Source organism: Leptosomus discolor, chromosome 2 (assembly GCF_034619465.1).
Source record: "Leptosomus discolor isolate bLepDis1 chromosome 2, bLepDis1.hap2, whole genome shotgun sequence".
Lineage (NCBI taxonomy): Eukaryota > Metazoa > Chordata > Aves > Leptosomiformes > Leptosomidae > Leptosomus > Leptosomus discolor.
This window is the reverse complement of record NC_141392.1, coordinates 3909570-3936772: the sequence shown is the minus strand read 5'-3', so window position 1 is coordinate 3936772 and position 27203 is coordinate 3909570. Positions and strand designations below refer to the sequence as shown.

Below are 27203 nucleotides of genomic sequence, written 5' to 3'. Positions count from 1 at the left end.
TTTAAAATACAGTAAAGCTTTGCATTTCAGTCTGTGTAGTATTGGCATGAAAATTGGATGAAGTCAACGACGAGATCAGTTCTGTGCAGAACTTTCTTTTCCTAGTGCATCACCTTTTTGATTTAACAGTGGTAACCGATGGCTTTTTATACTCAACACAGCTACTCTGTGTTGCTGAGGGTGTAAGTTGAGTAGCCAGGTCACTGCAAAATAATTATCACATTGCTGCAATTTGAAGTTTTAGTATTGGAAGGATAGAAGGGTTTTCGTTTGCTTGTTCTACTGTAGTGGTAGGATTCTCAAAGGTTTATTTCTGTTGCTGAAAGAGGGAGACAGATCTTTTTCAACCACTGGGCTTTCATTGTTCTGCCTGTGTTCTTGTTCGCACCTGAACTTTGACAGACTTATAGTGACCATTTTAATGGATGACAAGGGAGTAGTGATCTTGGGGTAAAAGTAATGGATGTTAAGATGATTGTTGTCCTGTTGCATTAATTCATTCTGTCATGAGTTTTTATTAACCTGGCTGTTTTTGCTAAGGCATATTGAAAATTGGCAGATTAAGTCTATAAATGCTTTTTGTCTTCTCAAACTTTGGTGTTACTCTATGGTGCACAAGTTTGGGACCAAGATAAAAGTCTCAAAACTAAATAGGTCATGTGTAACAACTATGGGAAAACTCACTGAAGGGAAAACAAGCCCAAAAATGTCTTCTGCAGAATTTGAGTTGGGCACCTTTATTGAAGCTGTCTTAGCAGAATGTACTGGTTTGGGCTGGGACAGAGATAATCTAGGTTTCTAGATGGTTTATAGAAGCTGGCTACAACATCTCAGGTGCTGCATAGGGTTGAGCTTCAAGTTATGTCTCTCTTCAGCAAACCTTTCTCTTAATCATAAATGGCCTGTGAAATACCAATAAAGCTCAAAAATATTAATGCTGGATTACTATTACCGTAACTTCCCAATACTCAAGTTCAAACTTTTTTGTTATTTCAATGAACAAATGTGATTTGAGGCTACTGTAGAAGACCATGCTATTCAGAGACCTGCCACAGTTCTTTATTTCAAATCTTCTTTTGGCATATGCACATACCTAAACTGCGATTCAGCACCTAGCACTTGCTGAAAGCTAAATCGTGTCCTGGCGACTGCTGAAAACAGGTTTGAGACTTTTCTGAAGCAGGTGATGGTGGAATATAGAATCCATCTCCTTTGGGATACTCAAAGTTTAAATTAGCACCGGATATAAACTGTGCAATAGCTGTTCGTTATTAATAGTCTGAGAAGTACACGTCTCCGCTGACAAAATCGTTTTCCATGGGGTGGGGGACAGACAGCTGGATGACTTTTTAGCTGCATGCACGGTTCAAAAGTGAAGTGTGCAGGGTAGACTGGTTAATTCATGTGTTAGAAGATACACATACCTCTTCTGGACTCCATCAGGAGAAGTGCAGTTGAGGAAACAATTGGAGGAGAATATGTAAGAAACTTCTCTATGTAAGAACACGCTCCTGATCCTAAATGTAAAAGGCTTTACTTGTTGGCCTCAGCCTGACATGCAAGCTTTTAGCTTCATGCTATTGAGTTACAGCATCTGTTCTGTTCCTTTCCTACTTGATAGTTTTATCAGTTGCCTTTGCTGGTGCTGATTGTTGCTCAAGCAGTGACCAAAGGTCAGCAAACAGACTTAATACAGGTGCAAGGTGAGTTACAAAGTGATGAAAACTCTTTAATCCCATTTGAATTTAGAGGTCAACAAGCCAAGAACCAAGCAACTGCGGATGTTCCGCTTCTGAGCTTGCACAAATAAGGCAGAGTGTACTAACTGGTCCTTTTAACTCCTTGGTGTTAGTCTTAAGTCTCCATCTCTAATTTCTCACAGGTTGGCTTCTCTCCAAATTACCGGTGGTTCCACACATTAGCGTATTTCTGGTGCCTCATCCTGTCTGATGAGGAAGAAGATGCATTGATAACAGCTGCTGCCTGCACTAACTGGTGCTGCTGTTTTAATTTTACAGTTTAGGCTGCAGCATACCTGTGTGCATTTTACATTTCTAGCAATGAAGCCTGTATGGCAGCTAGTCTTTTTTTTCCCCTCTGTGTTAGGAGGAGGCTGAGCATTTTGGGCATTCTGAGGCTGTAAATAAAAGTAGTGGTGTTCTTACAGTATCCTCTGGCTTCAGTGTGTGTCCTGTGCTCTCACAAAGACTAGGCTGCTAGTGGTAGCTAGTGTTAAATAATCTTTGGCAATCAGCGGGGAGGATTTGAGAGGTGAATGTCAGAATATGTCTTTATGTGGCTCTTCACCATGTGCAAAATGCTGCTGCTGTAAACTTCAGCGTCTTTGGTGTGACCCAGCTTGTCCCGTTGCAGAGTTTTGGACCCAGCTTAGGGTGAAGATTTTGAGAATAGCTGGGAAATGAGATAAAGCAGAAGCAAAGCCCTTATCAGCATGAACAAATAGATGTAAAATAGGGAGGGAAGAAAGAACCATGAAATATTGGCGCTGTAGTTAAAGCTGCCTCAAGAGTAAGGGTTCTTAAATATTTCTCAACTGATTAGGGTGGAGGCTATGAGAGAGGGGAGGAGCGAAAATAAGAAAAAGAAAATTACTTTGCCGTGGCTTTGCTTCTGCGAGTGGTTTATGAGGGTTTTTGCCTATTTGTTATTGTACTGATAACTGGAGGTTTGAAAGCCTGCCCTCTGGAGATCTGGTATGCTGAGGATTTCTGCATTTGGCTTATGAGGAGCCAGCTATTTTCTAAATCTTGGTCTCATTATATTAACTGTTTCTTACAGGATTTTCTTTTGTTGGCCATTTTTTAGTGTCTTGCATAAGCCCTCTTCAACGGGCTGGGCTACTGCTGTGCGTAATGGAAATGTTTCAGTTGTCAAGTGTTTTGTCCCTTGGATATTCTTGCCTTGGATTCTCTATAATGGTCTAACATGTTGACCTTTTCCTGTTTAGTTAGGAGTCTATGTGGTATTTCTTTCAGCAGTTTAAAGTCACTACTGCTGGCAGCTGCCTCTGGGTTAGAACTGGTGTTTGGTAAAGCGTAGTGCGATAAACGTAGCTGGATAAACACAGCCAGTTCAGGTGTCGGGTGTGAAAGGGATGGCTTGCTGCTTATTATTGCAGAACACAGTTTGCAAAGCTAAGGAAAAGAAGGTAAACAAAATCAAGAGGCCTTCTTCCAGCAATAAAGTAGCTATTTAAGAAGTGGAGAGTAAAATGAGTGTGCTTCTTCAGTGTTCTTTATAACCAATTTTGCTTGCAGTAAGCTGCTGCCTTTCATACCTTTTGAAATGGATTTGTGCTAAAATGGCTCTCTTAAACCAATACAGCTGGAAGAAGGCTGAAGCACTAAAGTGTCTATGTTTTCCTCACAGCCTCAGTGATACTTTTTTGTTTGTTTCACAAATCTTGTTTTGGGTTTTCTATGTAACTTACCCTTGAATTGCTACTTTTAAAGTGTTCTTTTTACTTTTTATTTTCATAGGCCAGCTGTACAAGCTAGAAGGACTGAAAACCATTGCCATCACAACCAATGGAATCAACTTAACCAGATTGCTGCCCCGACTGAAGGAGGCAGGATTGAATGCCATTAACATTAGCCTGGATACTTTGGTCCCAGCTAAATTTGAGTTCATTGTCCGGAGGAAAGGTACAGGCTTCTCTTCTAAGGCAGCTGTGCTAATACTTGCAGTGATGTTGTGAGTTGTTTGGTACCTCTTTCACACTCAGTTACTTTGGAAGGAGTGAATTACTATCGTGCTGAGGCTAGGACAAGTAGTCTGTACTAGCTTTTTTGGTATGATTCTTTTTCCTTCTTTCTACAACCCTTAGGCAAGTAGAGCCCCTTTAGTTGGAGCTGGTGGAGTAGACGCTCATCTTGCCACAGTCAGTGGGACTCTGACTACAGCAGCCGGTAACTGGCTGATTACTGGTCAGTCATGGATATCAAGAGGACTCTTCAAATCTTGTGTTGGTCCCGCTATAGCAGCCGGGGACTAAGACGCCACAAGAACTGAACTTCTTGTCACGAATAGTGGCAGTTTCCAGAAGTTATATTTGGGGCCTGCTAGCGGTGGTTTCACTTGTGATTAGTGGTGTTCCCTACCTCCACTACTTTTTAATAGGAATAAATGTAAACCGTGCCTGAGATCATTTGAGGAGAGGTACTAGCTTTGTAACTTCTCTCCCATTGAGAGCTCGTAGTTCCAAACAAAGTTTCAAAACCACTTGGATGCGCCCAGTGTTACAGATAAGGAATCCTAAAGCTCATCGTGAAGTTCAACTTCATGGTTGGGCTTCCTTCCAACCTAAAATCGATTTGATCTTGTATTGTTCTGTTTCTGTCCAGTAATGTAACTTTGGCAGTCTGTGAACTTCCAATTCAGACAAAACCTCCAAGTAGCCACTAGATGGTGGAACAACGTAAGATAAATGTAGGGCAAGGGATGTAGAAATCTGGGATGCTGTGAGAAGTAATTTCAACATTTGAATCGCTCTGCAATCGAGTCAAAGTTCTGCTGGCAGGTGCAGAAAGGTGTCCTTGTCTACAGTCTCCCTGAGCACCTCTTCAGGTTTCTACATCACGGTGCAGAAATCTGTTCCTGTCATAAATCTGACTGGAGCATTATCCTTCTAGTGTAGGCTCTTGCCCTAACCTGGTTGTGTCACGGCACAGTTGGCTCCCAGAGAAGTATCTGGGATATCTAACCCCAAGCAGGCGTTGACTATGCCGTTTCCTTCTGCTCTCTGCATTGAGGGTTACCTGGTTTGGGACATTCACTGGAAACAAGCCCGCCCTTTGCTACTGAAGGGGCAAACCTGATCCTCCAGCTTCCTGAATTATATGGCCCCAGCTCTTCATATCTGATTGGAAGCTGTTAGGAATGTGCTGCTTATAAAGTAAACTAAAAGTTATTGGGGGATGAGGGTAACTTTTATTTATATAAATGTTCTCTTCCTCTCTTCCCCCTTTAAAGAAAAAAAAAAAAAGGTCTTTAACCATAAAAAAAGAAATTGCTCAGCTGAGTATCATAGAAAATGAACAGGGAAGTTTCTGTGTCTCAGTATTTTTAAGGAGGAGAATAAAGTCTCCAAATCATAGATAATTTTTTTTCAAATGGAGATCAGGTAAAAATAGTAATGCTGAGTTGGTTTTTTTTTTTCTTTTGTTAAGGGCTGAAAATATGTAAAAATACCTTTTTTTAATTGTTTTTGAGGGTTTTTTATTTAATAGGAGATTTCCAAGTATGGAATGAGCAGAGAATAAAGTGCCTGCCCTACTGTGCTACCCTTTCTCCTGTGGCAGTTCCAGAGGCGACAAGATATAGCTCTATTAAGGTGAGAGGGATTCCTGGTCTTAGACTTCTACAGCCTGGTAACTTCTGTGGAGAGTAAAGGTGGCATCTGATTATGGAGTTAACCAGGAACTCGAGAAACTTGGAATCAATTTTTCTGCTCCTCTGGAAACGTATTCTAGGGTTTTAAGAAAAGGCTGGAATTTTGTATCTCTTGCAGGTGACCTGCATTACGCCTGCTTTTATTCCCAAATGGTTGGGATAGAGGGAATGACTGTGAGATGATCAGAGATTTCACTGGCGTATGAAAGTATATTAGAGGACCATTCTGTTTCTACATCTCCCCATCTACCACATTGTAAGGGATGAACAAATGAAACGTACTTTATTGCAGGTAGCCAGTCTAAGCTGTTTCACAGCCCACAGCCTGTCCCTTCTTTTTTGTTCAGTACAAGGAAAATAAGATAATATTGTACTGCAATTGAACCAATAAGCGTTGGCTTGAAGCCTTTCTTCTTATAAGGATAAAATGTTGGGAGGTGTTGTCCCACATGGGATTGTTCTGGATGTGTCTGTGGTTCTCTGTGCTTTAAAGTTGGCTCAAGTTATGATTTCAGAAGAAATCTAAAATGATGAAAACACTGGAATTTTTCACTGGGTGGAAGAAGAGAAGGGTTGTCACTTTGAAATGTCAAACAAAAACTTAGAGAACTTCTTCTGAGCCTTGACAATATTTCCTGACACAGTGACATCCCGTATTCATTTCTGCTCTAATATTTTGAAATGTTTTGGTTTTATTCTTTTCGTTCCTCCATTACCACACAAGTACTTTGATGTAGAAGGGATGTTTCAGTGAGGCTGGCAATACAAATGAACTCCAAATAGCTTTCCATAAAGAAAACCAGAAAATGGTTAACATCAAAATAGGAAATGCAGTTACAGATTTTTATTCCTTCATTGTAACAATTTTTTTTATTTTAAATAATCACCCTGCCCCCAAAATCTTTTAGTGGAAACAAGCTCACGGTTGTTGTTGATCAGAATAGCTTACTTTTTTGTTGTTATTTGTAGAGTTTTTTTGATAGTTGTTCTAAACTACAGTCTTGTGCTAGCATGGCAGGAGGTAAGAGGCAGAACTGGGAAGGACATTGAGTTAGATGCATTGCAGGCTGTAATCCTCTTCCATACCTCTACAGCGAGCTGAGCCCAAGCACGTGAGTACTCAAACATGCGGAGTTTTTGATCTGCTTGCTAGTGTTTGCTTCCCGGCCCTCTTTAGTGAAGTTCAGTTTCACCTTTCTGCAACCCTGAAGTCGCACATAAGGTTTTCTGAGCTGTTGCGAAGCTTTTTGATCCCATTCGTGGCTCTGGGATGTGCTTACAGAAATATATCATTGTCTCTGTTGCCACATTCAGCCTCCAAACTTGCTTAATTGGCATGAAAGCTGGTGCTGCAGACTTGCATGCGAAACCAGTAGGTGGTGAAGGAGAAGGGTGACAAGTCGTAACTTCAGTCAGTTGCTTGCAAGGGTTATTTCACAGCCTTCTCCTTGCTCTTCCCCTCTCTTTTTGCAGCCAGGACTAGGACTGGCTTATAAAATGGCTAGCATCTTCTGCTTTCCTGTATCTAGGCTTTATAATGCCTCTCCCAGCCAGGAAGCAGTTAAGTGAAAGTTCGGTGTCCCCCCTTTTTTTTCTGATCTGCATCCAGTATTAAGTGTGCACAGAATATTATTGAGTTGTTGCTTATTTCTGGTAAAGCACCTACAGGTTAATGAAGGTGTGATCTCTTCCCTAGAGAACCTGAGTTTCCAGTAGATAAGAGATAGGGAAAAGAGGGTGATGGACCTATGGAGAAACACGTATGACTAGGAACAGCACCGGGATTGTCAGCACAAACTTCTGGAAGAGACTGCCCTTTTGCTAACATGTTTTGCTGTTGCAGACTGCAGCTTTGGAAGAAGGAGCTCAGTCTCGTACAGTGTTTGGTCTCTCATACCTGAGTTTAGCATGCAGACCAGGAAGGGAATGTGGTCCAGAACCTGACAGGGTAGGAGAGACGTTCACAGACATGGTGCTCGCAGCTGAACACACCCACTTGCCAAAATGCGTACCCAGAGCTCAGTAGCTTGCGCTCTCATTCTTGCTACTATCACCTTGTTTCTCTACCAGCTGTAGCTCTACCGCCCCCCCAGGTGGGGAAGGAACAGTATGTCAAACCTAAAATTGAGATCTTGATGAAAGGTCTCAACTTTGTTTAAAGCTGACAGGTGTGGTTTGAGTGAGGTGGATTAAGAGGCTTTCCTAAAGGCCTTTGGAATTCTAAAATTGCATCGTTGCTTTATTTTTCTTCCAAATTTCAGAGGTACATGTAGGGGTGAAGAGCAGCTGACAAGTGTAGGCCACGCTAAATGGTAGGGTGAGGCTGGGCACTTCATTCCTTGAAGTCACTGCAGTTTTAGACATCTTTCATTTGTTTTCAAGGGTCAAAGGCCAACTGAATTGCTTTCCTAAATGCTCTAATCCCCCCCCACATTGTGCTCACCAATTTCACATGTTTAGTCATAAAAAAAAGATGATCCTGTAAAATGCTGCCTATGAACTTCAGACTCGAGGGTAGTCAGTAGCCTTGGGAAGCCACTTACATCTGTAGCCAGGGATGAACAGGGAATCGAGGGGCTTTTGTTTGTCCCTAACCCTACTCCCCTCCACAGGCACTTTAGAAAGATCCTTCTAAAATTCAAGTAGCAGTGTTGCTGTCTGACTTGGAACAATGAGATTCTGCCATTTTAGCCTAGACACGTGTCATTATTGTCAAATAAACATGAATTTATTATTCTTTCTTCATTGCATCTGGAGGTGGTTCAGAAGTGCTTTCCTCTCACTTGAAGAAGAACGTAACGCGAGGCAAAGCTGATGTATGGGGAAGTGGAGAATCACATGCTAATGATACAGGGATGTCCAAAGATGCAGAAAAGCATGCCAGTACTTTTGACTACCACCCAAATACCAGTTAAAAAATTGATCTCAGTGACTTGACCACGGTAACACTGGCAGCCTTTTGGGGGGGGGGGGGTCTGAGGGGTGTGTGTGTAGAATTGAACTCTCTTTACTTGCAGCTCTTCTGACTTGCAGCCCTGTCTGCTGAATCAGATTGGGTTTTATTTGTCATCTTTTTGTCTTGTACTTAATATCGTCGTTTTGCATTCTGTTTTTTAACAAGAAAATTTTTTTTTTTTTTTTTTTTTATATGTTAGGCTTCCACAAGGTAATGGAAGGAATCCACAAAGCCACTGAACTTGGCTACCGTCCTGTTAAGGTAAAGCCAGCGTTACTTACCCTGAAACTGTTGTGTTTTACTGTAAATTGTGATACAGCTCACCTGATGAGGAATTTATTATCCCTCCCTGCTGTAAATAGTTTTTGATAGAACTGAATAAAAATTTTAGTAGATTGAAGATCACATCAGCGGGGGGGAAATTCCTATAATCTCCTCGTGCAGCCGAGGGCACAGGTTCGTACTGTCACATAGCCTGTCGATTGCCTGGCTGCGGGGTGGTCCTGCTCTGTGCTTGCCCCTTCCTACCCCCTCTGTTGATTTGGCAGTTGTCTGACCCAGCTGTGAACTTGGCCAAGGGAGTTAACAGGCAGAAAACTACCCTGCAGAGAAAGACATTAATTTTCTCCTGGTTTATCTCCTTCAGCTGCTTACAGCAGATTCTGAGGAGTGCCAGTGTGTGAGAGAGAGAGAGAGAGAGAGGGAAAGGGAGTCTTTGGGGGTGCAGGTAAACCAGCTTAGCTGTAGTGAAACTTCACCCTAACGCAGCTGTTTGCAGTTCTGCAGCTGTGGTTCCCCTCAGTTGCACCAGTGTTTGGGAAGATCTGTTATGGGTAAGTGGTTTGGGCTATAGAGGTATGAAGAACACTTGAAATTAAACTAGATTTTAGGCTTTCCTGAAAGATTTGAGAATCATGGCACACAGTGCTTGGACATACATCCTTGCTAACGGGGTGTTTTAGCAACTGCAGAGCCATCTCTTGTTCGTCAGCTGAAGAAGGACCTGAGGATCCAATGTAAATTCTGTTTGAGGAGTGTGCAGAAAACTCAGTTTTAACCTCTCTTTGGAGGAAGGCAGAGCTAGTCAGCCCGCAGCCTATGCTTATGGAGTGCACTGCGAGCACTGCCTGGGCTGGGGAGTTCGCTTGGGATCCCCCACAACGCGTGCTATAGGAGGTACCCTGCCAGTGCTTTTATGGAAGCCATACAACGCAGGACTAGGGCGTGGAGTTGTCATTTTGGACAGTAAAACCTGCCATGCCCTTAGGTGGGTGAGATGATGCCTTTGTTACCTAGCTTTTGTTAATTTTCCATTTAGCAAGGCCACTTTAACAACTTCAGTTAGGCTGGATGCAAAAACTTGCAGGCAATTTTGGCAGAAATGCTCATCTCTCCCGGTGTGATCCTGCCAGCTTCTCTCATCATCTTGTCTTTAAAAACAAAAGAAAAAAATCTTTCTATCTATGTTGCCTTCTGCAAGGACTATGAAGCTTTGTGTAAGAGGAAAGAAAGTCACCCTCTGCTCACTAATTTCGGGTGTCTGCTTTTCCTGCAGGTAAACTGTGTGGTGATGCGAGGCTTCAATGAGGATGAACTGCTGGGCTTTGTGGATTTCACAAGGGACCTGCCCCTGGATGTGAGGTTCATAGAATACATGCCCTTTGACGGTAAGCAGTCCTGCTTTGAGATTCTTCGTGGCATGGAGTGGGCCTTGGACAAAGGTGAATCTGGTGGGTGGTTCACCCCGTGGGCTTGCCTCTGGAAGCCTTGTTGAGCTCTTTTTTGGGAATTAGAAATTGCCTTAAGTTTTGTGGTGTATCCTTTGCAGCTTATGTCTCCCCTGGATCAGCTGGAGAAGGATTAGTAGTAGCAGGATTAGTTGGGGCTGGGACACTTACAGGGAAAACTGAGATTTGTGGAGAATGTAAAGGTAGTTCTCTGCTAATTACAAAAATAAAATGCACAGTTGAAAGTGATGCTGGTTTTGTTAATTCTAGGCAATAAATGGAACTTCAAGAAGATGGTGAGCTACAAAGAAATGCTTGATACAATTAAACAGCGATGGCCTGAATTGGAGAAATTGCCCTGTGAAGCTTCCAGCACAGCCAAGGTGTGGGGTTAGACAAAGAACGTGAGAAATGTGCCCCCGTTCTTTCCCTGCCCTAAATCCCCAAATTCTCCCAAGTTCAGCATATATATTTGACAAGCAAAGTAAAAATTCTCCACGTAGTAACTCTGGGATTTTGGTCAAACTGCCTACATGTGATTTGACCCTTATTAGTCATAGTCTTTACCTTTAGAAAATACAATGTTTTTACTAGATGCCTCGGTCAGATACAAAGAATGGCGGGCTTGTATCCTCTGTTTACAGCTTTTGAAACTTTCCTCATGTCCGTCTCTGACTGCACATGAACAAGCCCGACGATGAAACAGTTGTTCAGTGAAATGACAGTATTGCTTTAAAGTGTTTAGTGTCACATGGGGGGCTTCTAGCCTACATGAATCTATGCCTCATGGCTGCCTGAGCAAGAGCATGCCTACTGTCATCACCTCTCTGTTGATAACTACAAGCGCAAACATTTAAGTTAAAGTTTGTGAATTTCTAGGAACAGGGCAGAATAGACTGGAACCCTTGACAAAGCTGGTTTTGCCTTTTTTGTCTCGTGTGACCTTAGAACTGAAGAAAATCTGTGTTAAAATGTCTTCTGGTCTTTGGGCAAGTGGAGCTTGAAAAATGAGGAGGGTATATTTGACTCTTCATTTTTTTTTTTTTCCTCCTCTGCATTTCCTTAGAGTTATAAGGTGCCACATTTCCAGGGACAAATCAGCTTTATCACCTCCATGTCAGAGCACTTCTGCGGATCCTGCAATCGGCTGAGGATAACAGCAGATGGGAACCTAAAGGTTGGTAGAGAAACGTGATTCTCTTTGCTTCCACGCAGCAAAAGTAGTGTTGAAATTCTTCCCTTGAAAGTAGCTGGGATGGAAAGTACGATGGAAAGGCACATGATGATTACCAGCTAACTCCTGTTTATCTGTCCTGTACATATTCTTGTTCAGGCTTGTAGGGAGATGTTACATCACCCTTTTTTTTTGGTTTCTCTGTTTTGCTAACATAGTTGACTTCAGTTGTAAAACATGGTGGCGAGGCCAGTAAATATAAACATTTATTTTAATCTTTGGTTCAAATTCATCTTAAACATGTGACAAGCAGATGATTTCCTGTTTAAAAAAGGATCCAGGCATCTGTAAGGGCTTGCTTTTGTCTTCCACAAGGATCCTGTCTTGTTTCACCAAACATCTTCTTGCAGCTCTTCTCTTTCGAGAGCAGCCTGTACATTTGCTCAACGGCTGTTGAAAGGGGAGGGGTAACCATTTCCTGCCACGTTGAAACTGGCAGTTTCTGGGGGAAAAATTAAAGTTTTCAATTAAAAATTGGCACTTAGGCATTGTCACCTGATATTGACAACAGCTGTGCTGCTGTCTGATGTCAGATGACCGAGGCAGCCTGAAGGCCCAAAGAGCTTAGGTTACATAAATCTCCCAAGCTGTCCATGTGTGTACATGAAGAAAGATAAAACCATGTCCATAAACGTTCTCTTTCTTCGATAGGATAGGCCTCTTCAAAACTCTTTTCTCTGAGGTCAGTATGAAATACTTGTAAAAGCCATTTATTTTATTTTTTTCTCATTTCTCCTCTTTTGTTTCCTTGGGTCGGCTGCAGGTGTGCCTTTTTGGGAGTTCAGAAGTGTCTTTGCGAGATCACCTACGGGCAGGTGCCTCGGAGGAAGAGTTGGTTCAAATCATTGGAGCAGCCGTGGGCAGAAAAAAGAAGCAGCATGCTGGTATGTTTGTTGTACCTGAGAAATAACAGCAGTGACTAGGGAACTGCTGCGGGATGCCTTGACTTGCCAGGAGAAAGAAAGAAGGAAAAGCTTCTTGAATGAAGCTGCATTAACTAAGGAAAGATTATTTTTTTTCCCCATCTGATAACAGTATTGTCTGGTAGAAAGCTGGTAACATACCAGTCCTGCAGTTACTCCAAAATCTGGATGTCAGCTTTGACTCTTCTAACCTTTGAAGTGAGCTAAAATCCAGACTACCTAACGGGCTTTCAGACTTGTCTTCAAAGAGATGCGAATGCCACTGCTCATGATAACAACTGCAAAGCGTAAAGCTAAGCAAAAATGGATGGAGTTGTACTGGATCCCCTTTTCCCTTAAAATAAAATTGCTGTAAAATAAGTACTAAAGCTAAATGGAGCTGTCGGTCCAACTACTGCATTAACTCGTTTCTAGAAGTGACCAGTCTCTCTTTTTGAGTATGCAGACATTTGTAGCTACTCAGCTAGTGCTCTGCGTGAGGTCATGGCCACAAGGTCCGTGATGATGCAGTCGCATTCTCAGGTGTACATGAGCCTTTTCTGCGCTCACCTCGATATAACCTCTGTTTCAGTCGCACCTGAACCCAACTGTATTTTTGTAATCTGGCTGCGGCTGGGAATGCTGACCTCTTATACCTGAACTGGCTGTATGACTGTGGAATAGTGCCCTTCACACTGAAACTATGCTTTGGCAGACTCTGCCAGGTTACTAACAGTTGGGTTTGCTCTTTTTTTTCCCTTTATGTGTAAAACAAGTTTAAAGGAAGATTTTACTGACTGGCTGAGTACATTTGTCTCACCCAGATAACATGGAGCCTTCTGAACAGAAGGGAAGGGGTGGAGGGATTGGTTCCTTTTCTTTCACACCATTCATTTCTGATTTTTTGATTTGGGAAGGCAGGGGGGTAGGAGCGGGGGTGAGGGAGAAGAGGGTTTTCCCTCTGGTAAAGGTATTTTGCCATCAGCAGCATTTACCTGACATTGTCAGTCGTCTTCCAATTTGTGTTAATCCCAGTATTGTCCCTGGGGCTTTCTCTTATTGGACTTCTTTGAACTGGAACACTATTAACAGGTTATCCATTGTAACTAGTACAGTTAAATGCTATTGTTAAAAAACAAGATGGCCCCAAGTTGTTTGAATTCTGCAGTAGGTAGACTATAATTCAGGATATGGAAAGCTTTCTGGGAAAGGGTTCTGCAGTGCCATAGACCCATAGCAGCTGGATGCTCGGAGACTGAGGCAGCTATGGTTTTAAAGAGTAACCATGCTAGTTTCCCCCTGCTCCAGCTCCCTCGATCTGTGTTGAGCTTCGGTTTTCCTGGCACGCAGGCTGCACTGTGAAGGGCAGAAAACTGAATATATGAATCAGATGCATGATTTAAAATAAAACCTAAAAAGCTAGGATTTTTATGTGTTCCTTATTTTATTTCTAGGCATGTTTAACATTTCCCAGATGAAAAACCGGCCAATGATCCTGATTGGTGGGTGACAAATCAGTACGTAATACACATACAATGATTTTGTTGGGTTTTTGTCTTTTGGGGGAGCAGAGCGAATTGGGCTTTTAAGTCTGTAACTTGTGTTTGGTTGTGGCTTAGGTTTAGGCAAAGAAATGGGTTTCTTAGGCAGTTGTGGTTAACATGCTGAAGTGGAAGAGGAGGGAAGGTTTAATGTTCCTACCAAACCTTATCCAGTCTTCCAGTTGACAGCACTGGTTTTTGTTTTCTCTAATTTTGAAAGTTCATTATGTTTTCCAAAGGGATCCCTAGCTTGCTTATCTTATTTCCCATCTGCTTCCTTTGGACTTAACAAGACCTAGTGTAGGAACTTAGAAGGCAGCTTGGGGTGAGTTGTGTGAAATTCACCAGCTTCCATATAAACATAAAGGATGCAGGATGGACTTTTAGCCCTGGATGAAGAAATTCAACTTTGCTTATGATACATAGAGCCAGTCACCTGGCAGAAATGCAGGTTCTCCCACCTCACTAGTTTACTTCAGAATCTGAAGCTTGGGGCTCCGTTCTTTTGAAATGTCCTCTTGTTGCTGCAGAGTCTCAGAAGGTGACCATGGACTGGGTAGTGTCTGGTATCTGAGCAGCCCAATGGCCCAAGAGCCTTCTTGCTGTATCTATTGAAGATGTTTGCTAAGGCTCCCTTCTGCTTGAAGCTCTGTTCACGAGCAGTGTGGCACTGCTGGGGTTCTCTTACGGAATTTTCACATCTCCTTCAGTGTGGTTTTGCCTCCGCCACCCCTATGTTTCCCTGTTTTGTAGGAAAGACGTCTGTCTTCCCAAATACCTTTGCTCTTCCTTAGACGTAGGAAATGCTTGCAAGAGCTAGCGTTGTGAGATCAATGGGAAGTTGTTCTCTTGTTTCTTATCAACAAGGAGGGGGTGGAATGCAGCGAAGGTGGAAAAGATGAACATTCTGTTTCAAACCTAAACTCTGGAGCAGGTTAGCTGCTGTGAGGCTTAAAACACGGGTACCCTTTGGGAGGGAGACATGCATTAATTTACAGGTCTTTGCTACAGGTGATAGAATAATTGCCCTTTTTTTTAAAAAAAAAAACCAAACAAACCAAAAAAACCTAGTCCTTGTACTCTTTTATTAGGAAATAGGATCTAGAGGTCTTTTAAGGTAGGTTTTCATGGGGAATATTTTTCACTTGATGCCCCCTGCCCCTTTAAAGGCCATCATTTTCCCTGTCGAGTTTTAAAGTGAATGGATTCAGTGGCACAAGGTTGTCTCTCTCAGTTTGCTTTTGCTCTTTTGTATTTGGCCACTGCTGCATTGTGTTGCAGGAAAAGGGGCAAGAGGACCCTTAGTTTAAAGTGTATATCATGTTGCTGCATGAGGAAAAACTTTCTGGGTTGTTTTTTGTTTGATTTGGTTTTTTTTAAGATGAAAAGTACTATATTAAACTCTTGTCGGCTCACAGGGACCTACATAATTTCTCAAGGTGCCTCTGCAAGAATCCCCACACTCCAAAGTCAGCACTCATAGCAATGTTTGGATGTCTACAGCCCAGATCCATCCAATTTCCTTTTGAAAAGCACTTTAACATTGTCTGACATACAGTAACAGAGGCAGCCTCTCCAGGTCCTCCCCCAGCTGTTCCATGTCCGTACGAGACTAACTGCTGGCAGTCACTGCATCAGTGGAGAGACTGGAGATGAGTGGGGAGGATCCTGCTGTGCCACGTGGGGAATCATTAGGAGAATTCCTAATTGTGTTTTGAATTACTTAAAAACTTCAAATAATGCTGGCGTGCAAGCAGTCAGTGGCGGGGGGGGGGGCAGTGTATGGAATTAATTTAATGAAATTAATGAATGCTGTGGAAATCACTAATTGCTTTTGCTAGTCCCAGTAAGCCAAACCTGGCTTCTGCCCGCACTGCTGTTGTCTGATCCTTTGCTATATGTTTTGTATCCTATTTCCCTTAATCAAAATATTCCTTTTGGCAGGTTGTTCTCCTCACGGGTTCACTTCAGTTATGGGAATTTCCTCCTTAAATTAAGTCTCTCCTGCCTTCTTTCCCCCCTGAGATTGTGCTAGTTGGAAGCGAACACAATTTAAACTTCAGGTGCAGTAATAGAATATAAGGAGATGCAGTTTGTCAGATGGTTTCAGTTGTGTTCTATAGGGCTGTAGAAAAACCATTATCTATTTTTTGTAGGTATAAGAGCAATTTTACTTGAAGGTAAAGAGGGCTAGGTACAACTTGAAGAGAAAACACGGGTTGTTAGGAAAAGCAAAGATGCTTTGTATGCATTACTGGCTGTTGCTGTCTTTTTACCTACCACTCTACTTGAGCAAACAGTAGCTCTTTTCCCTGTTCCCAACCATCTGTGCTTACCCTGTGGAAGTAAGTACTTGTCTGCCTCTGCAGTCCAGCTTCTCCTGAAGACAAGACTCCTTGCCTTCAGCTTTAGAAGGCTAATGAAGGAATTCAGAAGAACAGAGTATGTTGAGTTCCTGGATTTTAAAAGGAATGTTCAGGTTAGGCCCTGCTGTATAAAGAGAAAGAAAGAAAGAAAGGAGAAATAAGCACAATTTTCTGTGCTCTTCTAAAGCAGAGAGTAATGTTGCACTCAAAACATTTATATCCATTTAATCTCATTCCTCTGAGGGTAAACACATTACCACTAAGCTTGCAGGACTCTTAATTTTAGTGGATAGGGCATCAGCTGTAGATCAAAAAGGGCCTTTTAATGAATTTAGATCATTGCAGTGATTAAAGAAAAAAACCAAACCATGAAATCTATGGTTGATTTAATCTTCAGTAATGGGCACTTACTTTCAGATCAATGTTTGGAGGGTACTAAGTGTATCAGTCTTGTTCTAGCAGAGGCTGGGACTAACGGGGAAGAGATTGCTTGGTTTGTTTTTTTAAAAAACAGGGGGGTGGGGGGAGGTTTGCAACCACTGGGTTGTCCACACTGTGGCTGTTCCTGTCATGTGGACAGTCCAGGGTGATACCTGTAGGTCAGGGCAGCAGAGGTAGCTCAGCGAGGTGCAGAGGTGCCAGGAAGCTGCTTTGATTGACCTGTGGGTAGTCTGAAATCTCATGAGTAAGGCAGTCCCTGAATGCCAGAGCTACCAAAGGAGGTTATTGAGCAAAACCTACTTCCAAGTTTCTCAGAGCAAAGAGAGCAGGAGCTCCAGAAGGAGAAAAACATGCTTATCAATGAGGCTATTAAACTAGGGCTTAGCCACTTACCTCTGGACTGCTTTCTCTTTACTTACAAACAAATCACTTCTTTTATGTGAAAAAGACTCCTTCTGTCTTGACATTTGGCATTCAGCCCTGGGCAGATGCCAAAACGAGGGGATTAAATGGTGAAAAGGGGCAGGAGGGCTTACTACCTCTGCCAGCTGGGAGCTCTGCCAGCTTGACTTGGAACATACTTCTGAGTAGATTTAAAAAATCTATCTGTCAGTGAGGGGAGCGTGGTTTTTCCAGTGCTTAAACTTCAGCTGTCATTAACGTGGTAAGAGCTGGCAGTACTAAGTGAGGTTCCCATCACAGAGCCACCCTCTGAGCTTGTAGGCAGTGCGGTTGCAGATGTGGTGCTTCTGCTCCCCGCTGTCCTCAAGTGCTGGCGTGACCCTTCCCTGCAGAAGGAGATGAAAGCAGGAAGCGCAGCCGCCTGTGCCGGGAGGAAGGTGTTTGGAAAGGCAGAGTTGAGAATGTGAGTGCAAGAATTTCCCATTAACCCTGCCAGGCTTTCAAAAGAAAGGTGCTGTGACAATCTCAAATAGGTGCTGAGACGCTGTGACTTGCTTTTCTTCAGAACTCATGTTCCTATAAGCTTGCTTGGCTGCTCTTTCTCAGTAAGCGTTGTTTCTTCTTGTCAGGAACCTTGAAATAAGTGGTTGGAGTCTTGGGGTTTGTAATAACAAACCAGCAAATGCAGGGGACTGATGAGAGGGAAGAGAAAGAGCTTGAGGAGAAAAGTGGATGGTCACAGGCTCATTGAGGTTTTTTGCAATACAGAAAGTCCCAAGCAGTGCTCTGACAGGGTTCTCCGCTACTGCAGACTTTGCTTAGCTTTCCAGTTAGTAAGATATATTCTCATATTACTTTCTTTTTCCCCCCAGAGCCTGCATTGATGTCCTTCCCACTATGCCAAGATGCCCTACAGAATCCCCCAAATTCAAAACAGTGGGGCCACACATTTAGCCATTGGCTGACTTTGAGAGCAAGTTTACCTAAACAAATGGGAAAAGCATTAATGAAAAACAAGCTTCCAGGACAACTTTTCCTGCCAGGATCTCACCCAGAGCAACAGTGGCACATAACAAGAGGAATTCTGCAAACCCAGCTCAGAGGCTGCTGCATCTTCCAGAAGGACCCAAGCTCCGTGTTTGACACAAAGTGCCTTGAGGCTTCTCCTGTTGGCCAAGTTTCTGTGGACTGCCAGTCCAAAGAGGCAAGTCCAGGATCTGAATTCTGTACTAGGGATTTGGGATCTCGCACCAGGGTACCTCATGCCTCTGACAACTTGACTCACACTGATGAGGAAGGACGGGCCACAATGGTTGATGTTGGAGGGAAGCCAGGTTCAAGAAGAAGTGCTGTTGCTGGCGCTGTGGTCCGCCTGGGTGAGAAGGCATTTGGGATGGTGAGGCAGAACCAGGTGAAGAAAGGGGACGTGCTGGCAGTAGCCCAGATTGCAGGAATTCAGGGAGCCAAGCTGACCAGCCAGTTGATCCCGTTGTGTCACAACATCCCCCTCAACCATGTCGAGGTGTCTCTGAGCCTGGATGAGGCCAGATACGCGGTGGTGATTCGCAGCTCCTGTCAGACCTGGGGGAGGACAGGAGTGGAGATGGAAGCTCTGACAGCTGCCAGCCTGGCTGCCCTGACTGTCTATGACATGTGCAAAGCGGTTACCCATGACATTGTCATTGAAGAGGTGAAGTTGCTTAGTAAGACAGGTGGGCAGAGGGGAGACTTCTTAAGGGTCTAGATCATATCCAGACACCTCCAGCCCTCCAAGTGACCACTGCTCATGTTCAGCCCGTTACAGAGCTACTTTTGCTCAGATGATAGGCTTGGAGACCTCAGCAGGAATACCATACAGCAACCCTACACCTCCAGTTTTGCCTTACCCCGTCAGCTTACTGCTGGGTGAACATTGGAGCCATTTCTCCCTCTTGATAACCCCACGTGTGTTGCTTCAGAGGACAAACTTCTCCATTCTGCCAATACCTTCATTTCAGTGTCCTCACTATGAGCTTGAGCAAAGGTTCCTAGTTATGCCGCAGAGGTGGGTTTGGTTTTTTGGCTTCTTGCTGTGAAATATTCACAGCTGCTGTCATCACACCATGCAACCGTGAGCTCTGGAAATGAAGCAAATGCTGTTACTTGGCAGCTATTTTTAAGTCAAGGATTAAGTTTTCAGAGTTGTGTCTGTCCATCTGTCCCCTGACAGTGCTCCATAAAACATGATGTAGAAACAGAGGAGTTCTGGGTTTGGAAGAATTATTTTGCCGATCTAAAAGATACCTTTTACAGTGTTAGAAGCATGTTCCAGCATTTTGACCTTAGCCCTCAAATACATTAAGGCCCTGTGTCTGCATGCTTAAGGGCTTAATTGTGCCATGTGCAGAAGTAGGTGTCAGCTCTCTCTGACTTCAGAAATAGATGTCACACCAAGCCCCAGGAGACTCCCAATTTTTCAGTCCTACAGTGCAGTTCCTAGTAACCAGCAACCTGCATAGTCCTCACAGATAAAACAGACTTTAAGACTAGTAGCCACTTGGAAGCGTAAGGTAGTTGCTGTTGCCTTGGCCAGAGTGTTTTGCTGCATGTTTCTCTCTAATTTGCTTTCATGAAGTCTTCTGGCCTCAGAGCACTTAAGTGTCCCCATAAATCATACGATGGTTTGGGTTGGAAGGGACCTTAAAGACCATCTCCTTCCAGCCCCGGTGCTCAAAGCCCCAAAAATGTACCAGTGGCCACTGTCATGTAGTGTTAAATAGCTTTGATAATTGACTTGTCCTAGGTAAGAAATTACTCAGCATTGTTGTGTTAATTCTGATGGATCCTTTTCAAATGTTAATTTAAATGATCTTGGCAAGGTATTGTCAACTTTGGCTTACTTGTTTTCTAGTGCTTATGGCTAATGTGAAGTCACATAGGATTCAGGGTGCTCCCTCTCCTTGCATACGCACAGGGAGTTGAAGACAACAACATCAAGGAGGCTACTGAAAAAGCGTCTTAAACTTTGCAAGGAGCTGCTTCTCATGACATAAGGTTAAATTACTGTGAGCATCAGGAAAGCACACACCACCCTGTCACACACATCCTGCTCAAAGTAAGCACAGGTCTAAGATGAGGAGGCAGTAGGTGTTACTACACGTGTCTTTGCTTATCGTGTACAAATCTTCCACACTAGTTACCACAGAAGGCACTTGGAAGGCGAATTAGTTTGATTCGTTATTGTCACTGTGAGATAAGGCACATACAGTGGCACACGCAGCAGCTACAGCTGAAAGGGGAAGGAGCCTGGAAAGCTTGGTGCCCAAACTCCGTAAGCATTTGTACCCCTACACTGTGTTACGGTCCTGATTCCCTTGATAATCGCTGATCTCTCTGTGAGTTAAGAGCAGGGGCACTCCTGCCCCTTCCCTAGCTCAGCACAGCCACTCCCAGCTGACCCTGCGAATCCAAGAGACCTTTCTCAGCTGGGGAACCGCTGTGCCAACAGTGCAAACATTTCCCCAGCTCAGCAGGGAAACCAAGGGCCAGGAAAAGGAAGCACGTGTGTAAGCTGCCAGGTCAACCCATTTACACGTTAACTGCCCCCGCCACCACGCACAACACGCCCTGCCCTCCCTGCCTCCACCCAGTCTCTAGCTATTTGACAACTACAAGGAGACTAGATGTACTCAGAGTAAGAAAATGATGCTTTAGGGCATATGATTCTTTGGCTTCCGAGAAGTTTGCTGTTCATGCCTAAAGCTCCCACAAAGGACTCGAGACCCTACAAGGGACTCCAGAGCACGTGCATGACTGCCACGCACATGTTACTACTTACTTACGCACATTTCACTACTTCCTTGGGTCGAGAGTAGCTGTGTGCTTTAGGCAAACAGACTTTGGTGCCATTTTATGCTCATGTTACATTATCAAGTCTTGAACATACGCACATTTATAGATCAAGAACAAAGCATGAGTCGACAGAACATTTTGCAAGAGAAATGAGCTGATAGCACTGCATGTTTCAGTGGTGCTGGGTGGGAAAGGGTGTCATGTATGTTGATGAACTGACTACTTTTTGGAGGCTTGCTCTTTTTTGTCCACTGCTTTTTTAATAAATACTAGTTGTAATGGAGTATGTTTCGCATTACTTTGGATACCCTTTTTATTCATTCAAAGGCACACCTATGGTTTAATCCATGAGCTTCTATGAATAGTTAACTCAAGCAACAAGCCAGACTTTCTAAGTTGCAATGGTTAGTGGGCAATTAGCAAGGGATCAGTCACAATAACCTATTTATTACTATCAGGAATGTCTATATTTTTTTTTTCTTGAGTGAAACTCACCTCTAACTGGCTGCTCATAAACTGAGTAATCCTGTAGGCTTAGCATCATGATTTATCATCCCTCATCATTATCCCAAATTCTCCCACGTACCTGTTCAGAGTCAGTGAATAACAAACAGCACTGCTTGGTGTTGCAGAGTAACCATAAGGAACCGGTGCCTCCAGCGCTCTCCCTCTTCGTCTGAGTGACCACGTGCTGAAACAGAGGTCTGGGGCAGGGCATAGAAGTCCATCCCTCCTGAATCATGAATAAATCTAAGGGAAATTCCCCTTCTGATCCATCTGAGCTTCCAGGGAAGCTCTCACAGCGTCTGCTATCGAGAAGGCCTGTTCCTACCTGAGGGAATTCAGTCGATACTGAGCTGTTTGCTGTCACCAGCCGCAGTGCAGGTGCTCTGCGAGAGGGCAGAGCCAGCAGCTGCCCTGCCAGGGGGTCTCTCCCTCTCTCCAGGTACAGCCTCCAAATGCTGCTGGTCCTGGGACAGTAGCACAAACCTTCACATCCTTTTTCTAGGACCTGTTTCCTAATTTGCAGCCGGGTTTTTTGTCGATTCACCGAAAGACACGGTGCAAAGCACGGAGCCCACCACCTCCTTCTCCATCAAAGCACAGGTCACACCGCTAACACCGGCCGAGCCAAACACAACACCGACACGGCTCGTGGCAGCCCTCACAACGGGGCTTTTGCCTGCTGGGACCTCTCGCTTGTCCCAGCTGATGTCCCACTTGGGTGTTGCTGTCTGTTCGCTGCTGAGCCAGCCTGCGTCTCTGGCGGCCGCTCAGCCTGCCTTTCCTTCATGGCCACATCCTGAGGGTAGTGACCCCACCCTCAGGCTGCCCTGGAAAAAATTGGATGCAGCCTATAAAGGAGAAGCCAGCAGAAGCTGATCACCAAGTATTCTTAAAGAGATTATGTCGAAGAGAGCAGTGCTTTCAGAAAGTGCTGGGGGAAGAAGAATGGGGCATAGAGGGCAGATGTGGCTTGAAATACCATAGGAAGGGACCTCTTCTGAACAGGAACCGCTCAAAACCAGACTCTAAAAGCAACAACAGCTGAGCACTAAAAAGGGGAATGATTTTTTTTCCAGCTATTCTAAGCCACCGGTGACCTGCGGTAATTCTCTGTAAGTCGCTGACGTTACTCAGCTTTACATGGGATTTGACTGAACAGAATCTGGCCCTTTGTCCCACCCTTTCCTTGGCCCTTCACTAGTTTGCAGCTCCTTCTGGCTGCCTCAGCAGCAGTTCTGCAGGCATGTAACAGCTCAAAAACGGCTGTAACATCGTGTGTGCTTTGGCCAGGACACAGGACTGCTAATTAGTTAAATGGAAACAGTTCATTTCCCTCCACTTACTAGAACCTTGCTCCAAGAGGAGCTTAGCATTTCAGGGAACCCAAAAACAGTGGGAGGAGGTGCTGGTTACAGTGGGCTGGAATCGGCTCTCATTTTTCTGACACTTCAGGTTAAAGCCCCAACTTGGGTCTCAAAAACCAGTGGATCTGAGGAGCAATGCAAACCCCTGATGGTGGCAGGCAAACCCCTGACGTGTCCGTCACGCTCCCCAGAAAGGCACAGGGTGGAGCGGCCAAATCCTTTGTCCCAGGCTGGGTCTGAAGGGCTCGGTGCACCCTGTCACAGGAGCGGATTCTCATTTTGGTCACAAGCAGCTTAAACACAAATCCAGCTGACTTTACCGTGCCCTGTCCCTCCGCATCTCTGGTTTCGTACTTGGCCTGTTTGCTCCCTCGGGGAGCGAGGGGTACCCAGAAGACCAGTTGTGGAGGGCAGCTGAGAGCGAGTTCACCAGAAGGGACAGGTGCCCCGAGACCCTGCTGAGCTTTGCTCCGAGCAGCGCTGCGCGGCGAACCGGGCATTGCTCGGCTTCACGTGCCCAACCCGTCCGTTGGCCACGTGGCCATAGCCCTTGGGCAAGCTGCCTGGTGGCCAAGGGGCCATCCACACAACTCCCGCTCCATGGAGCAAAGCGTCACACTTCCTTATTTCTTAAGGGTTGCTTCCAGAACCCCAAATTAGCCAACAGTGCTGAAGAGACAATTGCTTCATCAATAGCTCCATCGTCAACAGAGGGGGCATAGAGCTTATCCTGAAAGCCTTGGAGAGCCCGCTCAAAACCAGAACCTCCCAGTACTACTAAGCTGCTCCTGCATGGATATAGTCTTAAAAATAAATGCAACAGAAACACTCTGTTCTATACCCATGATACTTCTAGGGTGCACAGCTGAAAGGACACAAGGCCAGCAAAAGCAAGGGTTTCCAGTTGCAACGTCAAGGGCAGCTTGGCTGCAGTGCGACAGGAGTGACAGGAGGTGGGGGAGGAAGAGGAGGAGACAGCAGGAGGGTCGGGCGACTGTAAAGTTGTGTTAATATTATGCTTGGAAAACACCACATGCCATCAGATCTACAGCTGCTCCCTTCATAGCGCCCTAGGCCAGTTACTACCCGGTGCACGTTGTGGCAAAGCTCCACCACCACCACCACCACCACCAGCAGAGCTGCGCAGTGTCGCACCAGGCAGAGACCTGGCCCGTAGCATCTGCTCCTGCGGGGCTGGGAGAGAGGGGGTTCTGCTGCCCCGCTCCGACCTGCCGTTCCTGCCACTTGCCAAGGCCCTTAACGAACTCCCGTTTCATTAACGGGGTCGCTTTGGCCCTTTTCCCCGGGCGCAGAGCTCCAGCGAGGCTGGAATCGGGAGCTGCACCCTCCCTTCCCTTCCCCAGCTGCCACCCGCAGTCTCCACGCTTTGGAGAGAGCTGCGCCTCCCCACCCTGGGCCTGACGCTGAATGGAAATGTTTTAGCTCTGTGTGGCTCATTTGGCTGCTGAGGATCAACTCCTGGGGCCATCCTCAGCCCAGATCCAAGGAATGAGCTGAGCTGAGGGAAGCAAACAATTTCTGCTGCCCCTGAAGCCTCATCTCTCCTGTTGCAGCTGGCAGCTCGAAGGGCTCCATCCTGCCAAGACTGAATCTTAATTGGGAACAGTGGAAAAGACAAGCTGCTGCCAGGGCCGCCCTGATCCCAGGCTTATAGAGAACATGGGCAGAGCTTGCCCGGCCCTGCAGAAGAGGGCCTTCACGAGGGTTTATGAAAAATAAAATGAAATTTCCTCCAGACCTGTGCTATCAGTGGAAGCAGCAGGCTGAGGCCAAGGAGGAGAAGGGATGGCTTAGGCAGGTAGCTTGCAGAGGAGGAGAAGACAAAACCAGTGGAAAATCCTCCTGCCCTCACAGCCTGCAGGGAAGGGAAGCCATCAGCAAGGCCGAGGGGCAGCTGGCAATACCCAGGCCCTGCAGCGAATCCAAATACTACAACCAGCCCTGAACAAACACGCAAAACTATCACAGTCTTGCCTGGAAACGCTCCTGCCAAGGGCTATAGGAAATAAGGAGAAGATAAGCTTGTCTTCCTAGGAGAGAAGGACCAGAGCAAAACCTCCTCAAGCATCCTGTCTGCACGTGGCACCAGGATGCTACGTGATGCTTTTTCGAAGCCACAGACACCAATTTCAAGCCCGCTCACTACAAAGCTCTCTCCAAGCCAGAGCTCGCTCATACCTCCGCGATTAGGCACAGTCTGGCCACCCCTTTGGCTTTAAAGGGGGCACCACCACTACTGCCCACTGCTGGTGCACCCGAGATGGGTGCTCCTGACCCAATTTCCTTACAAGCAGCGTCCTGACACCTCAGCCACTGGCTTGTCCCAGCAGCAACGTGCAGCAGGAATGGAGCGAAGCAAGTAGCCAGCAGTCTGGATGACTTTGACACCATTTCTTCCATCTCGCAGATTTAAGGTGCATCTCTGAAGTCCCTACTTCAGAGGAAGGCCACCGTGGTAAGGTCTTGCTCGGGCTGGGAGCTTTAGAAGAGCTCCCCTTGCTGCCTGAGGGGGACGGGGTTACCAGCAGCTTATGCAACAGATGCCATGCAGGCACCTCGGAGCTGCTGGACCTGAGCAGCAAAAAAAATGGCTTTAACGGGATTTTCCAGCCAGCAAACGCGCTTTGAGGGACACACCCAGGACATTCGGCCATCAGCAACAGGACTGCATGCAGAAGATCTCTCGGCCAGCGAGACTGGGAGGGGTATTTAAACACAAGTTTCTTGCCTTCGTCTTTATAGCCTGCTATTTCCCTCCCGGCTCGCTGAGGATGCCTCAGAGCACATCCCTCAGGGACGTCCCAGATGCAGCAGAGGCACGGCCGGTAACAGTCAGCCCATCGCCAGTAAACTCTAGCTTTTGCAAACCTGTGCCAGAGAACTCTCGCTGAACCCCAGCAGCTGGAGGGGTTTTCATTTCCACTTCTTCCAGGCTGGTATTTCAAGGTGTTTTTATTTCTTTTTAATCAATGCACATGGCCAGCTCCAGAGGGGGCTGAAGGAGGGGAGGGAGCCGGTGCAGCCACTGTATCTGTACAAAGTAGTTCCACATGCAGGCGAAACAGGGCTCGACTCGCTCCGTGCGTGTTTTGCAGTGTGGTTACGGGCCATCGTTCCACCTCCACAAAGCTGTTATTTATTTACTTAAAGACTTGCATTCCGTGGAAAAAGATGCCCTAAGATAGCACTGTGTTTCTAAAATTAAACCCAGCCGGCTGGAGTGGGGAGCAAGCAAGCGAGCACTCCTGTGCTCCCAGCAGCAGTGGAAACGGGGCTCCCCCTGTCCCGGCCGCCCCTACCCTCCCCGAGGTGCAGGAGAGCCTGGCAAAATGCCTCCCGTGCCCTCAGCCGCGAGCCCTCTGGGAAGCCAGGCTCAGACCAAGCACCTTACCCAAAAAAAAGCAGGAGTGCCACCGCTTCCTACGGCAGGGGACGCGGGTTTAACCGCAGTGATTGCGCTTCCTTCCCGCGGCAGCCCTGGGAAAGCCCTGGCCCCGCTGCAGGAGAGCAGACGTCCCTCCAGGCGTCTGACACAGGTTTGAGTGTGGCCAGAAGTCCTTGAACACAACTTGTGAGGACAGGCTGCATTCCTGAGGCTCATCTCCCATCTAACCCGGCCAAGATTTTCTTCCAGTTCGTGTGTCACTGGCAGCTTCCTCCTTGCGGCGAAGCTCGTTCAGCCCTCGCTGTTGTAACCTAAGTTAAGAAACCTGTTTTCACAAAAACCATTTATAGAAGGGAAGGGGAAAACTAAAGTGTTCCTCCAACCTTGCATGGCACCAGCAAGAATTTCCCTCCCAGACAGGCTCTTGGCACCTGTTCCCCTGCCCGGCACACGTGTGGAGGGGCCGCCCCTGCATCAGCAAGTAGCTCAGCTCAGAAACGAGTGCGTCAGCTCATCGGGGCAGCTGGTGTTCAGGGGTTTTACCGTGGCCTAGATTTAGCCTCATCCCTCAGACAAAATGTCTCTGCACACATGCGGCTGAAGCTCTCCAAAGGACTGGTCGGACAGTGGTGGAGCCCCCCACACCCGCCTTGGAGGCGCTTTGGGAAGCAAAGCTCCCAGGAACGGCAGAGGTGGCTCCGGGAGGGCGGTGGGGAGGATGGTGAGGTTCAGCCCCCAGCCTCGCTGCTCTGAACCAGGAGGCTCATGCAGGTGTGGGACGAGGAAAGACAGCAGAGAAGTCTGAACTGGACCCAGAACCAGCAGTGGAAGAAATGGGGACGTCTGATGGGGATGGATGATGGGGACGGCTGAGAAACGGGGAAAACTGAAAACGCTGGTGATGTTGGGGGTGCCCCAGATGCACATGCCAGCTGCCCCATGGCCTGAGGGCCATGCCCTGTCCTGACCACAGGCAGGAGCTGCTGCTCCCCCAGCTACGAGCAAAGAGACAGTCTCTGGCATCCCATGAGGCTTGGTTGTAACCAAGGCAGAAAGAAGAGGACAGTCCCAGCACTACAGGCCTGGACTGTGATTCAGGAGGACCTGACCACAG

At 45.9% G+C, this 27203-nt stretch overlaps 1 protein-coding gene across 3 annotated transcripts in view; it reads left to right on the top strand.

Annotated features, from left to right (window-relative positions):
* Window positions 1-19941, top strand: part of MOCS1 (molybdenum cofactor synthesis 1) — a 30309-nt gene extending 10368 nt beyond the window's left edge. The window contains exons 4-11 of one of the 3 annotated variants that reach the window (XM_086460555.1): window positions 3501-3665; window positions 8568-8629; window positions 9924-10035; window positions 10366-10478; window positions 11162-11272; window positions 12093-12213; window positions 13686-13733; window positions 17854-19941. In XM_086460555.1, coding sequence (XP_086316681.1) covers window positions 3501-3665; window positions 8568-8629; window positions 9924-10035; window positions 10366-10478; window positions 11162-11272; window positions 12093-12213; window positions 13686-13733; window positions 17854-18725 — 1604 coding nt within the window. In that variant the 3' untranslated portion in view covers window positions 18726-19941. Of the gene's footprint in view, window positions 1-3500; window positions 3666-8567; window positions 8630-9923; window positions 10036-10365; window positions 10479-11161; window positions 11273-12092; window positions 12214-13685; window positions 13749-17853 lie in introns of all 3 variants that reach the window. The other 2 variants (XM_086460557.1, XM_086460556.1) reach the window with 2 other exon arrangements.
* Window positions 19942-27203: the final 7262 nt, after the last annotated feature.